Below are 16,073 nucleotides of genomic sequence, written 5' to 3'. Positions count from 1 at the left end.
AGGTTTGTGACCTGTTGCCACAAGAAAAGGGAAACCAGTGAAGAACACCATTGTAAATACAACCTGTTTATTTTCAATTTTGTACTTTCACTATTTGCACATTATTACAACACTGTAAATAGACATAATATGACATCTGAAATGTCTTTATTATTTTGTAACTTTTGTGAGTGTAATGTTTACTGTTTATTTTGTGTTGTTTATTTCACTTTGGTTTATTTTACTTGATATGGCAATGTAAAAAACCCCTTCAATTGGAAATTGAATTGAGAGGGGGAGATAGAGTGAGCGAGATAGATAGATTGAGAGCGAGAGTGGGATAGAGATAGAGAGAGCGAGATAGATAGATTGAGAGCGAGAGTGGAATAGAGATGGAGAGATAGAGAGAGCGAGATAGATTGAGAGCGAGAGTGGGATAGAGATAGAGAGAGCGAGATAGATTGAGAGCGAGAGTGGGATAGAGAGATAGAGAGAATAGGTTAAAACAATAGATCTTGAAGCTCCCAGGTTGAGTTGTGCTGCTCCTGGAACAGTTGGGCCCCTGTGGACCAGTTCAGTCCTTCACTAGAGTCCGTCAGCCTCCAACAAAAATACTCACAAAATAAAGGCTGTGAACTCCAAGAACAATCACTTCAGCTGAGTTCAATAACTATTATTCATGTCCCATTTCTCCATCCCTCTGCTGTAGCTACTGTGATGTTAATAAGGTAAGCCCTTGTCTGTTTTCCTAACTGAACTGAAGAGGAGCTTGGGAGAGCTATGTCAACAAGGCCTTTAGTTTTGGTTTGTAAAACTATTCCACGCTCATTTCCCTAAACTCATAGCCATTACCCTTGTGAACATGATGTGATCAGCCATGTAAGCCACAGATGGCGGTCAATGGGCTTCTCATTATGGGCAGGGCCTGGTCCTGGGGGCAATGAAGCTAACACCCAAGGTTCTAATGACTAGAACCCAGAGTTTTTCCTGACCTGTGACCATGGGATCAGAACAGAATAAACTATTGTTACATAGTCTATAACTAGCACCTGGAGTATCCTTTAGGTTATGTCAGGAAAGTCAGGGATTTCCTCCCACCTACTGTAATACCCAACCGGTAAGGGTGTATACCCAATCACCAATAGGTCAGTTCGGTTGATGCTACCTGGGTCTGTTTTCATTCTCTATGGGTCTTGTTGAAGTCTGATGACATGACCTTAGTGACCCAGCCTCTATTCATACCAGGACTGTTCACCCTGGATGATATTCTCTCCCCACAGAGCATTGATAACTGTAGCCATTGATGTAGTTCGGTGACGATAACTCATTGTAGGCAATCTGTTGGTTTCTTTCAGATTGCACAGTAGGCATATGTTCCACCGTTTACTTTCCACCTTTGAAAGTGGACAGCATTGAGAAGTGAGACCAATTTGAGACCTATGATCTTTGAGGGGCCCGAGGAGACCCCTTCTACAGGAGGGAAAAGATGACTGTGGAAAAGATGTTGCCCCCCTCTTCCAAATCCAGCATGTCCTTACATCTGACACTAATCCAGCTATTATTCACCTACCCTGCCTTCTGATTAGACTACATAAAGGAGCTATACAAATTGGCTATGACCTTTGACATGTCACCCTTTTCTATGATGATATGGGCCAAGCTAAGCAGGAGACTTCAAATCTCCTCTACGCACATATTTGACGGCTTTGTTACAATGGTTAAAAAACCCCCCCACTGTTTTGGCTTTTCGTGATATAAAAAGAGCTGATGGGCCACTGATCAACAGTCATCACAGGGTGAGCGCAACTAAAGTCCACTCTCAATTACCCTCGCAAGGCCGTTAGGACCAAGATAATATAGTAGGAATCATGATCTCCCTATACTCTGTTATATTCACACTGGTGCTGTTCTCTGAGTTTAACACCCGCTCAGTCGTCTTTGCTGTACAGACAGGCAAGCTGGACGAGGGTAGGACAGAGCAGGAGAGCCTGCGATCGATACTAGGCGAAGACATGATGAGCGACAACGCTCTGGCTGCCCCGAGGTTCAGACGGGACCTCATCCTGGACAACGGACTGGACGACAGCAACACAAAGATCATCATTCTTTCAGTAAGTATCCTCCGTCATCCATGTCCATCATCACACTAACCTTCCTCATTTTACATTTGCTAAAACTTGAGCCATCATCAAACATAGATGAAAAGGATAGGTGTTTATCTTGATTAGATTCCCACAGTGGCAAAATCTACGATAATGTCTCCGTTCCATCAAAGGTTTGGCAGGCATGTGGAGTGATTCAGTTTCTGGCATCTGTATGTCATGCAAGTCATGGACATGGTTATCTCTGCTGTACTGGAACAGGAGTGATGAGAGGTTATAAAGCCACTTGGGCAGATTAGATGTCTGGATAACTGGGGCCCCTCTCGTACAGGTTTCATATGGCCTGGCTCAGGACCAGACTCCAGAAGGCCGGGGTTTGAGACCCAGAAGATCTGTGCCGCTTCTTAAATGTCCATCTGGCAAATGGCATGCATCAATCCCAAATGAATGGAAAGGAAAAACACCATCCCAAAGTCCAATTAATTTTGACATGGGATTCTATAGCCCTTTCATGTGTATTGTTATATGTTTGTTGTATCATGCAAGCTAGATAACCTTCGGGTTTGGCTCACCAAATCTGATTTTGCAATAGAATCATCAGTGTATAGAGAATACTAATGTAGAGGCTGGCTGATCCACTAAAGGAAGCCTGCCAGACAGTGACCTAGTCTTCTGTCCCACAGGACATTGGACTGAAAGGGCACACCAGACGTGGCATGAACACAGCTTTCTCCCGAGCCCTTCCTGTCCTCCCCGACCGAGCCACAGATCACTCTCCTGCTGAATATAGCCTGAAAGTAGAGCGCAGGGAGGCCGACCTTGAGAGTAAGTATCGACCAGCGACTTCCCTTTGTTATTTCTTCTTCTACGGTTCCTGTATCCTTTCAATCGTGGGCATTAGAAAGATCCAGGTCACCGTCATTCAGCATGTCAAATGGGTGACTCGATGACACGATACCGGCATTAAAACCATCAATGAGGGTGTTGACACTTTTCACCATGATATTCCATTCATTACTTGGAACAAGAGTTTTATCAGCTGGACTTCTGACATTTCAGACATATAAAAGAAACAAACTGAAGACTGTTGAAGGTTATGACATCACTATTAAAAACAGTTTAATGCTTAAATTATTATTATTTTTTAATCACTGCAATTCTACCAATTTTATTCCCTCCAGTGCTGCGATGCATGATCGGACGAGTGTACCGACCCTGTTCGCAAGCATAAGAGTGTGGTGGATCCTACACTGCTGCCCTGCCGCCTGTCAATCTCCTGCAAAACATGACACACTTTCCTTATGTGTTCCTTACACCTGTGGCATGGTTCTAAAACACAAATCATGTATAAAACAACTATTAAAAATGTTTTGAGAAACCTGAAAACATTTGTACATGTCAATTCTGGGTCACATAATATAGCTACATTTGGAAAGTCACCATTGTTCAGGTGAAGAAAATAGGAAATTCTATACCGTTTATGATAGTAGTAGGGAAGATGCATGTGAGAGAGGAGAAGTGTCTAGCGGTGGGCCTTTTGTCTTAGAGGGAGATAAACTGCAGGCCAAACCTCCGCTTAAAACCCAAACAGATCTGCTTGGGTTTTAACCACTCTCAGACTTTCCACATTGCCTCAACAGCTCTTCTGCATCATTGCATTACACTCTCCCACAGACGCACGACAGCTGGCGATCTTTCTTTCAAAATGATGATGTCTGTCAATTGTTGGAAAGCACAACAGAGGCAAAAAATAAATAGAAAGTACAATAAAGCCTCTGAAATCAGGCCAAACTCCACTGGGGGAAAAACAAGTGCAATTGATTACAGGAACATTCAGCTTCAAAGAAGACAGACCATTGATTAAATAAAACAACATTTCTAGTACTGCATTCTCCTTCAACACGACAATGAATAGTTTACACAATCTGAAGAAGCTGGTGAGCTTGCCCTGTCCGGCAATCAGTTTCTTCTTACTTGGGGCTTTCTTCCCTGACAATTTGGTTGATGTTACAGTGGTGGAGGGGTTTCTTCAGAGGGAGCTGGTTCTCTGACCCACAATGTTCGCTACAATCCACCAGCTTCCGTTTACAGGCCTTGCTGCTTCCTTCTGTCTGGATGTTGGTCTTCAGACCGCCCCCGCCTGCTCCACTCCTGGGCCCCAGCGCTGTGGCAACCCCCCGGGTCGTGCCTCCTCGCTGGGCCTCTTTCCTCTCAGCCTCTGGGTAAACCTCCACTGGAGAGAGGAAACAGTAATAGAGCTTAACAATTGGGGTCGAAAAAAATTGACATAAGAGAGGAAGGAAAAAGGGGAAAGAAAAAAAAAAAACGGATAAAATTGCTGACGTTAGCCTGCAGTTTAACAGCCAGAGTGTTTATTCTAGCGGGCTGAAAGTGAACATTTGTCATGTAAACCGATGGCGCAGAGCCTGGATTCCCACAGAAAGAAGGCGGGGGAGGGGGGGGGGGGTGTTAGGTTTTTACTACAGATGTGGGGGCGGCCAGGTTTTATAAAATGGGGAATCATTTAAAGGTTGATCGTAAGTACCAGTCCCAGGGCTGGGACTGGGCAGGGTTCGAGGCCAGGGCTGGGAAGGTGGGTCTGGGCATCGATCCGAATCTGTGGCGTCAGAGGGAATAGAAGCCAATCCCTGAAGGGGGGGGTGTATGTAACTGCGCTGCACTATATGTGAGGAAATCTGGAGCAGTTCACCAGCATGCATGCAGATTAGTACATGCAGTTACAGGTCTCTGAGAAAGGGAGAATGATGCCACAACTAAACATTTTTACCTCTGCTGTCGAGGAGCTGGGCAGAGGTGGAGTCCACAGTAGTGAGGGTCCACTTGGGAGCCTGTTGCACACAGGTGGGGCCCTGGATGATGCTGCGGAAGTCCAGCACGCGGTGGCTTCGAGTCGTCCTGGTACGTGGAGGCAAACTGAGATCGGATGAAAAAAAAATAAAAAATAAAAAATCAAAGAGAAACTATCATGGCTCTTCAACCCTGTTCCTGGAGAGGTACCCTCCTGTAGGTTTTCAATCCAACCCCAGTTGTAACCATCCCGATTCAGCTTATCAACCAGCTAATTATTAGGGTCAGGTGCACTAGATTAGGGTTGGAGTGAATATACAAGATGGTAGATCTCCAGGAACAGGCTTGTTAATCTAAACTATTTTGTTGCAAGTTCTGGAGGAAAAACTTCATTACGTCACAATTTCTCAGCCAAGCCGCCATTAGACAATGAACCTAGAAGCCCATAATTTTTTTTAATTTTTTTTTTAAATCATTCAAAAAAAAAGTAGTGAGTCTGATCTCCAGAGCCCATGATCGCAGCAGCCCCAGGAGTGTACTATGATTGAAGCTAGAGCTACTCAGGTTTTTCTAAATCTAGCCAGCTTCAGTTAACTTCTCCTTCTCAGGCTTCCTCCATACCACAAAAGTGTATATTGATTGTCCGCCGTAACTGCACATGCATGTCGCACATGGCTAGTCAAACGCCAAACTCTTCATCGAGACAATGCCGAAACCTTAATCCATGGGCGAGTCAGTGCCACACTTTAATTTCTGCCGAAATCAAAATGAATGAAAAGTCATTGCAAATTCCGCAGGCGACGGTGTGAAATAGGCTTGAAGTGCAGTGTTTATTTGAAATATAGTTTTGCTGTGCTTATCAATGCACAAGCCCCCCCCCAACACTCCTATTGATAAAATAGCATTACGTCATATACAAGTTTTACTCTGCGTGAAGTTTCAAATGCATTGTCAATACTAATGTGTAATTTAACATGTCATTTAGCAGATGCTCTTATCCAGACCAATTAGGGTGCCTTGCTCGAAGGCTCGACAGCTTTTTCACCAAGTTGGCTCGGGGAGTCGAACCAGCGACCTTTCGGGTATTGGCCCAACGCCTGTAATTTGAGGCATTTTATTTTTATCAAATATTTTTAAATCAGTAGTCTTCCTCAAATTAAGGGGTTGACTCAATATTTGTGAGAGGGAGGGATCTGATTTAATTGGTCCTCAACTATGGCTTCATTCAGGATAAATGGAGTTTGCCAGCCTGGATCAGGTTAGTTCTGAAGTATTCGTTGCTGTAGAAATGTATCTGGCTTAAAGGTGAGCGAGCACTGTTGTGGAACTGGCCAGTGGCGACCTGTCATTCAGGGCAGGTGGGGCAGAGCTGCACCGGATTAGCTAAAATACAATATTTTTAGTTTTTGCATGTCATTTTGGCAATAAGTGTCACAACAGTTTGCAGACAATGTAAACATAATTTTAAAAAAAAGTATCATGGAGTTAAAGCCGCATACAAACGTGGTCTCTTTTTTGCTTTCTTAAGGCAGCTCCAAAATGCAGGCGTTTCAGCCTAGTGCTTTCTGTGGTGCTGGGCCAGCGGAAAATATGGAGCGTAGGTGTTGGTAATTTTCTCTAGTTGTGCCGTGATAGGCTCAGTGTTGTCACTCATGGGGACACTATGCCACCGCAAAGTATACGAGGAGAGCTCGAAAATTCAAGCACCTTGGGGGCTGCCATAGATTTACATTAGAAGTGCCCATCCAAGAAGGCTCAAGTTCATTGGCCACAGATAAAATGACATTACAACAACAGTAGCTTTGATTGGACTGATCATGTCAAAATCATACTTTCAAAATCTTAGCTAGCAAGCAGTAATTGTGAATCAAGTTGACACTCTACTGGTAAATCCTTGTCATATGAAGATAAAATGTATCGGTACTCATCAGCCATACAGTGCATTTGGAAAGTATTATGACTACTTGACTTTCCCCACATTTTGTTACAGCCTTATTCTAAGAGTTAATAAATAAAATGTTTTAACCAATCTACACACAATACCCCATAATGACAAAGCGAAAACAGGTTTAGAAATGTTTGCAAATTTATCAAAAATAAAACAAATACCTTGTTTACATAAGTATTCAGACCCTTTGCTATGAGACTCGACATTGAACTCAGGTGCACCCTGTTTCCATTGATCATCACCTGTGGTAAATTTGATTGTGGACATGATTTGGAAATACACACACGTCAGAGCAAAAACCAAGCCCTGAGGTTGAAGGAATTGTCCATAGAGCTCAGAGACAAGATTGCGTCAAGGCACAGATGTGGGGAAGGGTATCAAAACATTTCTGAAGCATTGAAGGTCCCCAAGAACACAGTGGCCTCCATCATTTTTAAATGTAAGAAGTTTGGAACCACCAAACTGAGCAATCAGGGGAGAAAGGCCTTGGTCTGGGAGGTGACCAAGAACCTGATGGTCACTCTGACAGAGCTCCAGAGTTCCTCTGTGCAGATGGGAGAAGTTGTTCAGAAGTACAACCATCTCTGCAGCATTCCACCAATCAGGCCTTTATGGTGGGGGACCAGACGGAAGCCACTCAGGAAAAGCCACAGGACAGCCCACTTTGAGTTTGCCAAAAGGCACCTAAAGACTCTCAGACCACAAAAAAACAAGATTCTCTGGCCTGATGAAACCAAGATTGAACTCTATGGCCTGAATGCCAAGCGTCAAGTCTGGAGGAAACCTGGCACAATCCGCACGGTGAAGCATGGTGGTGGCAGCATCATGCCGTGGGGATGTTTTTCAGCAGCAGGGACTGATAGACTAGTCAGGATTGAGGGAAAGATGAATGGAGCAAAGCACAGAAGTGGCTTCGTGACAAGTCTCTAAATGTCCTTGAGTGGCTCAGCCAGAGCCTGGACTTGAACCCGATCAAACATCTCTGGAGAGACCTGAAACTAGCTGTGCAGACACGCTCACCATCCAACCTGACAGAGCTTGAGAGGATCTGCAAAGAAGAATGGGAGGAACTCCCCAAATACAGATGTGCCAAGCTTGTAGCATCATACCCAAGAAGACTCGAGGCTGTAATCACTGCCAAAGGTGCTTAAACAAAGTACTGATTAAAGTGTCTGAATACTTATGGAAATGTAATATTTCAGTTGTTTAATTTCTTCAATTTGCCAAAACTTGAGAAAAAAACAAAACAGTTTTTGCTTTGACATTATGGAATATTGTGTTCAGATTGATGATGGGGGAAACAATATAATCCAATTTAGAATAAGGCTGTAACATAACAAAATAAGGAAAAAGCCAAGGGGTCTGAAGACAAGCTCTGACTTGGAAAATATATTTGGAAAGGTCATGGTGTACAGTGCGAATACTGTAAGAATTGCCCATGTTCTGAATTCTGCCGCGGTACATTTGAAAAGTGCTGAAATAGACTAGTCTTAACTCGCTCATTAAAAGTCTTACTCAAAATTGAAGATTGCCTCATCCGCTCATCATTCCCTTATGCCATAGTTTGAACATCTCAATTGTCAGTAGAAACCACATTTGTTTAAGCAAGTCAGCCATATCAGATATGTTTTTTTTTTAAAGGCAGTAAATGAGGCTGAATTAACTGTTTCGCAGCCAGACAAGGCTCCACTGATATCCAGGTGAAGTGGTGGTAAAGGTTAACTCCATGGTGCTAAAAGAAAACTCTGCTGTTGGGAAAGCTTTATGTGGGCCCTAACAGCTTGTGGGCACCGTTTGTTATAGTTATAGTGCAATTCATGTATTGTTTAGTGTTGTGTAGTGAGTGGCTTTGCTGGCATGCACTTAAAAAAAAACAAAAAAACGATTGGGGTAGTTAGCCCCACCAATACTTACATGCTAAAATTGCCAATGGAACTGGCTCTCTCGAGTTGAACAAAGTGACCCCGTTAACGTCTCAAACCACATACGTAGATAGGGCTCATGGACCGGTTTCTCAAAAGCATCTTAAAGCTACATTCATTGTTAGAACCTTCGTAGGAGTAGCGTTAAATCTGTCTCGTTAACGTTGCACTTGAAAACGCTCGTAATCTAACGCCTGCCTCACACTCGTAGAACAGCGAAATGCGTCAGGTGCTTTTTTGCCCTCCCGCATCACTTTATAGACAGATCCCCGCAAATCACATGGTTTATCCGTCTGACCACGGATAACATAATTACCAAGTTGTCTTTGCAATTGACAAACAAGCGACGTATAAAAATATGCTACAAATGAAAATCGAGATAACATTGAAATATACATGTTATGTTCAATCAATTGAGTTATACATGTTTCTACTTGTAGGCTACTCTGTATAATTTCAATACATTGCATGGTGTGTAGCCTACTGTATCATGTGCCAAATCTGCGATTTAAATGAATTTTTATTGGGTAGGCATTACAATAAACCGTGTCAAAATTTGGGGCAATGGGTGGTAATATCTCTCGGAGCTGATCTGTTGTCAGTATTTTGAAATAACTTTTTATAATTAAGGAAATATTTGAATGGAGAAAGCGGATCCGAGAGCAGCGCTCCCATCATCCTCGACACATGCTCCAAGATGCACTTCACGACCCTTCTCTCTGCGTTGTGTTTTGGGAGACGCCTAAAACGGCTAAATATGTAACATGCAAGAGTCATCGTTAAAAACACCCGTAAGCCTAAATTCCATCACTATCGGGAAACCGGGCCCTGGCTGATCCACTCCTTTATCCCCTGTTTGATCTTGGCCTGCTGGGGATTATCACAACTCAAAGATTTCTCCCTCCAGGCCAGCAGCAGAACCGCAGTAGGGAAGGAGGAATCCAGTGGAGAAAAAAGAACGGTGTGCAAAACTGGGTGGGACTGTAAAGCAAAGGGGGGAAATTAAAGTCCAGAGAGAAGGCTATTCAAAGAACTCAAAATAACTTCTCAAACGAGCACCTAAAACAACATTTAACCCTCGGATCACCAAGCATGAAATGTACACGTACCCTCGTTACATGCTGATAAAAACGCCTCGCTAAAGCCAGAAATAATGACGGACAGGGGAGAACATAACGCAGGCAAAGAGGTAAAAGACTGACATGACGTCCTCCTGACATACAGCTCACACTTAATCCAATTACAGCAGCTGGAAAGAGCAGCATCTAGTTCTATTACAGGGAGAGGATGACAAGGGGGGGGGGGGGGGCACCGCTTCTGAGGCTGTCCTAAAACAACCTCTATAGACTGGTTGGCCTGGCCAGGCTAAGGTAAGCCCATCCTCCAGGAACAGCAGGTGCAAGCAATTGCTCTGTTCTCGGGTCTGGTGTTTGTTTTTGAATGCACGCACACAAGCCCAATAGCCCACCTGCAAGATCAGGATATTAGGTGAGGAGTTGGCAGACACATTGTGTTCTTATGGCAGCTCCTCTTATGATGAGCCAGCTTTCATTTCATGGGGAAGAGGAATACGTCAAAGCATTGAAAGGCATCTTGTTACAGAGATCAAATTATCACAGAGACGCCAATCAATAATGTATCATACTATTCATCCAAATTATGCAATTCAATACATCATTAAGCTCACTTAACTTGCTGTGTTTAATCGGTCTGAAACAGACACAAAAGCATGGAGAAAAAAGAACCACAATGCAAAAACTCAAATGTGACCATCTGCACGCGTGCCAGGTGACTGCCGTCAGCGTATGATGAAACTATTGGACAGGGGCCCGGGTTGATAAAGACATTCAGCAGACAACAACCATTCAAGTTTCCCTTACTAGTCGAGTTAAGTGACTGATATGGCATCTTTAAAGTGAAGTGGATGCAGAAAGCTTCCGCCCGCCGAGTTCAGGAAGCGGTGAGCCGCCCAGGGACCATTACAGCGCACTCACAGGAAGACGGCCAGAATGTGGGGAGCTAAAGTGACATCTGCTAGCGCAATCAAATAAAGGAGCCCATTTCCACAAAATGTGTTTAGCACACATGTTTGAAAGGGGTTCAAGCAGTCTTTCATGTAGAGACAGAACAACCCAGCCCCTTTAAATCTCAAACTGTCATTGTTTTTAGAGGAGTAAGCAGTTTCTACATCCAGGTTGCATTTGTGGAACGGTATACTTGTTACTGACGAGCACAGCATGTTAGCACCAGGTCCCAATTCTACTAGCGCATCGTGGAAACAGCAAACATGTACACGGAGGCAAGTCGATAAGCCCACAGCCTTCCAGGCTGCAAACACCACACTGCTAACTGAGAATCTCTCCACATCCGTTGGTTATATCAATCCGTTTATATCCAGATAATTTGGGCCGATACCAGTATAGTATCGTGGCAAGGAAAAAAACAAAAAACATGAAGCGGGTTCCACTTTAGGAAAAGAACCCAAATGTTGGAAACAAACATGTTGTTTGTCACATTTATTTTCTTTCTCCAAGCTACAGCAGACAACCTGTATCCTTTAAAAAATATATATTTTTAAAAGGACCAAAGAATTCTGCTTTGTGTTTTCATTTTTGCTATGGAAAAATATTACGATACTGGTATTGTCCCAGGCCTACTGATAATGACTGAAAAGAGAACACATCTAGGGATGCTATACAATGACCACAGTAAACAGGCAAAACCTCAGAGGGATAGACAAAAACAGAAGAGTAGAGCATCTTCTGACCAGCTACTTATCAAACCAAGAGGGTGGAGCCCTGTTGAGAAGCATAACAAAACGTGTCACTGGGAGGTTGCCGGTTTGAATCCCCGATTGTAGAGGAGTAGTTCTATACCCCAGACTCAACTCAGAGCAACACACTGGATTAACGGGAGCAAAAACACAGCTGTACAAATGTGAACGTGTAGAAGCCAGTTATAAGATGAGGGGCGTCAACTGAGCAAATAAATAATACAATACCGGGGAGAAATTACAGAACGCAAAGACATTATTTTTCAATGTTTGGACATCTGATTCGATGTTTCGTATTCGGTCTCCTGGTCCTACTTGGAGGGTGGGCGGGCTGTGTGTACCTTGGGTTTGAGTTGATCTTGTCGCTCCTGGACGTGGGGCTGCAGGGGTTTTGGAGAGGAGCCCGTGGGAACCTCAGGGGATCTGAGGACACAGAAGCAAATCAGACTGAAAGCAGCTGTTTATGAGTTAGGAGTTAGAGAGGCTGTGAAAACCTATGAATTATTAGCATATTAAGCATTGATTAGTGTGTGTGCGTGCGAGATGAGGCTTACCGGAACAGTAACAGCATGCAGGTCCCCTCCTCCACACTGAGGACAGCCTGATCCGCAGAGAGTAAGACTGCCTTGTTCCTGAATGGCGGTGCCAAAGCATCTTCATCCAGCAATGCTATCAGGACCTTCAGTCTCCCGACCTCCATAAGCAGTGGTGTGGTTAATAGCATGGTATCTAGGCTGAAAAGGATATACACAAAACCATATAGTGTTAAGATGATGGCGTTCATGTATATGTCAAGGCCCTTTTTGTTTGATCCACATGTAGGCTGAGAGAGGTTGGATCCGTTGGCCCAGAAAGGTGTCATACCCTGGCTGGGCTGATCCCTGTCCCACTAGCCGACTGCAGTCTGTGGGACAGGTGGATCTGAGCGATCTGCTCTTTGAGGTCCTTGGCGGTCTCATTGTGTATGCTGCAGCTGACATCTCCACTGGCCCACCCCTCCAACAGAGCTGCCCTGATACTGGTCACCAGACGAACGCCAGCAATATAGAGAAAAACATGTGTACATAAAATATAATAAAACATGTGTAATTATCTAATCCATTATGAAGACAAGTCAAGCAGCCTTCTACTTATAGGCCTCGGGTAGAAAGATGATAAAGACGCTCCCTTTTTCTAAGGGTTCACTCATCACTTTTTTATTTCACCTTTATTTATTCATTCACCACTGACCATGAAGTGACTGCAACATTATTGGGGTGTGTGAAAAGAGCAGCAAGTGTCAACACTGTAGCAAGGTGGGGTGGAGAAGGAGCAGGCTAGATTCCCTGACCCAGTTATGATGAGGGGAGTGAGTCTCTGGAAGAGAATCATCTGGGATACCAGATGTTAGCTGAACAAGAGGCCCTGAACCCTTCAGAGAAGGTGTTTGTGTGTGGAAATACAGTACTCCACTGAGGGTGTGAAGGGGGAGGTAGGGGTGCAGGCTGTTGAAAGAGCCATTCTGGCATCAGATCAGTCCAGTGTCCCATCAGAGAGGCACCACAGCAGAGCAGGGAGAAAATCCTCAGTCATAAACACCCAGAAGGCCCCTGCTATGAGGGAACTGGGACAATACATCCAATATCATGGACTCTACAGCTATATATCTGAGTGCCAAGGTGTCAATCATCTAGCGCTGTAGTTGCTACTGCAATTCAGGGGAAATGAGGCCTTGTTGTGACACAGCATGGCTTCTCCCATTGCATTAGATCAAAGTTCAGTCCACACGTTTTCATCGAATGACCAAACAATCTCTTAACCACATTTGTGGCACTGCCAAACGCTTGATGGAGAAAACCTGAATCAATCTGTAATTATACACAGGCCATGAAAGTGATCAATGAAATCTTAAAGTTTGATGATAATTTAACTAAGTAATCAAACCAAGGAAGGAACATATTATCTTTTTACTTTTAGTCAATTTTACTTTGATGTCGCCGAGATAAACATGTTTTAGTAATTCACATGTTATCATGAGAACCTGGGGCAGAAGTCATTAGGGGAAAATCAGATCTGTACACAGCAATAGGCAGGTGGGATTTGATGACAAGGGTAAGCAGAGATGGAGTCTGCCAGGCCAGGGTGGTATTCATTAGGCACCAAACAGAAGAAAAACAGACAAAACAGGAGGGACTACAGTACAAAAACATATCCATTAATAAAGGTTGGGTTTTACCTTCCATTCCAAAACATTTTGCTACAATGTGCACTAATGAATACAACCAAGCTGGTTGAGTACCTTGGGTTAGGGTTGTCTCCCAATATCTCCTCCAGATTGTCTGTGAAATGGACAAAGTCTGACAGGCCTTTAACATGTTTCCTCAGGGGGTCAGACTCAGCGGGGGCATAGCCCTTTCCTCCCAGCTGGACTGCTCTGGCAAATGATGTCGCAGCCTGCAATATATAGATGATTAACATTACGCGATCATAGGATTGTCATGTTGTCAACATTCATTGGCTAAACCCATACGTCACTGTAATGATAGGAAACAGACACGGAAAGTGTAGAGGCCATTTTGTCATTCTTACCAAGAAGAGTGACATGTTCTTGCTCCGTGCTTCAGGTCAGTAAAAGCTACACGTCCGAGCGATCTGCCAGGGGTGTCAAGGGTGTGCGCTAGGGCCATGTCGTTCTTGGAGTTGACCAGCTGATCCAGATAGGAGCAGAAGACCCTCCTCGCCACCTTTCCTACCCATTGGGGATTTAGCAGCCTTTAAAAACAACAGCCGATGCCACAAACTACACACACACGGCCCCATTTAAAGTCAGAACACCATCTTCAACCCAAACCAACATTTCAAAAACCTCATCATCCCCAGGCAGTATTACAGTAGCAACCCGTATTCTACCCACTCATAAATCAGACAGTTGACAGGGCAGCAGCCTGGAGAGAGCAGCGCATGTCCTAGCCCACAATGTCTGTTGCGTTTTAAAACATCTGCCTGGTAATTTAATTCACATTTCGCTCTTAAATCTGAGTGATATGATTTAAAGTTCCTGTTAATAAGAGCGAGACAGATTCCAGTGCCTGAGAAAGACTGGAAAAGCTAAGAGAGAATGAAAGGCTTGCCAGGCTGACTGGGAAAAGGAGAGGGAAGAGTGAAAGAAAGTACCTTGGTTGCACAACGATATGAGCCAATGTAACATTTAAAATTCTGGCCAAACCACCTTCTCTTATGTGAGGAGAGAATGGAGAGTCAGTTTGCTTACACTATGCTGACATGTTCATACATGCTTATGACATATCTGCTTACCTGTGTGCTGTATGGCTTTGACTTGCTTGATGAGTCGAGGGGACCTGGGACAGGGAATCCCTCACCTCATAGGTCTCCATGTTACTGGACTGAAACAGCTGGACCTTGGCAACAACATGAACACAGATTTGGCAGTTAGCGAAACTGGCCTTCGAGACTATATCAAACAGCTGACTAGGTCATTCATCCTAGTTTCAATCAGGCCTAATACTCACTGAGCTCAGAGGCTCCTCAGGGTCCGGATCAACCCTCAGCTGTTTGTACATAGAGCGGATATCAATCAAGTCCATAGTGTTGGTGCGCTTCAGAAAGGAGTCGTATTCTTTCCTGATGATGTCATAGTTTTCTGGTCAGGAAGAGTCATTGTAAAGGGGCAGGTGAAGGTTGTCTAATAGTAAGTGTTTCCAGGCCATCAGGACGTCGCTCAGGGCAACAGTGAACTCTCCACTGTCCTGTCAGAAGAGAGCAAAAGCAGATGGCTTAAAGCCATGACTGCTGCCTGTGAAGGGAATCAGAATGCATAGTTCATGGTGAATTATCCTCCCATACAGTCTGGTGGGACCAAGGGTGGGACAAATTATGTTATTATTATAGGGTCAGGAGTCTTTCCTGACCATGTGATCAGGGGAAACCAGGCCCAAATGGCTATAATAGGGGTGCAGATAAACTCATTGCCATAATGGCGTACCTCCAAAACGTGTTGTCACTAAATGTTATGACTTTGATCCCCGTGTCTGTTAGGACCACAGTCACTGGCGTACCACAGCAGGCTTGGGGGGCCTACGTGGTACGCAAGAATGGTACACCAGAATGGACATGAAGCTTCTTCTGATGGGATAAAGACCAGCCATTTGGGTCAACCATGGTTTACCAGTGCTGTGATAAAGATGGTGTGAAATAATGAATGGGAAAAATGTCTGCACTGTATGTTGTTTGTTAGATAGCCAGCTTTAGATGAATGATTCCATAAAAATAATATTTAAAAAATTAACTGCCACTATTACAGTCAAACAATGCAGTCAATCCACAGCTATAAACTAGTTGAAATCAGTAGATGCTAGGTTGTAAATGCAACAAGTACTGATATTGTAGCATATACATGGTCCCCAATAGAATATGAACACATTATAAGCCATATCAAATATGCTAAGAATAACAGGAAATTAGCTGTAAAACTGCAACAAAAAAAAAATCTCAGCCTCATGGCAAAATGTGTAGAATAGCAGGAAATTATCTTAAAAAAATGA

General features: G+C 43.8%; 2 protein-coding genes across 2 annotated transcripts; one reads left to right on the top strand and one right to left on the bottom strand.

Annotated features, from left to right (window-relative positions):
• Positions 1 to 1,763: 1,763 nt before the first annotated feature.
• Positions 1,764 to 4,270, top strand: LOC110500053 (pro-MCH 2-like). The gene is made up of 3 exons (XM_021577174.2): positions 1,764 to 2,090; positions 2,765 to 2,906; positions 3,263 to 4,270. Exons 1-3 carry the CDS (start codon positions 1,848 to 1,850, stop codon positions 3,310 to 3,312), a joined length of 435 nt encoding a protein of 144 aa, XP_021432849.2. The 5' UTR covers positions 1,764 to 1,847; the 3' UTR covers positions 3,313 to 4,270.
• On the bottom strand, positions 3,096 to 15,677 carry LOC110500052 (PCNA-interacting partner). The gene is given in 12 exon segments (XM_036958469.1): positions 3,096 to 4,314; positions 4,870 to 5,015; positions 11,874 to 11,955; positions 12,087 to 12,215; positions 12,217 to 12,266; positions 12,397 to 12,550; positions 13,811 to 13,965; positions 14,101 to 14,117; positions 14,120 to 14,283; positions 14,827 to 14,930; positions 15,042 to 15,278; positions 15,588 to 15,677. Coding segments are annotated over 12 exon segments (1,350 nt in total). The 3' UTR covers positions 3,096 to 4,292.
• Positions 15,678 to 16,073: the final 396 nt, after the last annotated feature.

This window comes from Oncorhynchus mykiss, chromosome 21, assembly GCF_013265735.2.
Source record: "Oncorhynchus mykiss isolate Arlee chromosome 21, USDA_OmykA_1.1, whole genome shotgun sequence".
Taxonomy (NCBI): domain Eukaryota; kingdom Metazoa; phylum Chordata; class Actinopteri; order Salmoniformes; family Salmonidae; genus Oncorhynchus; species Oncorhynchus mykiss.
Note: the sequence above shows the minus strand (reverse complement) of the source record. Positions and strands in the feature narration are given on the sequence as shown.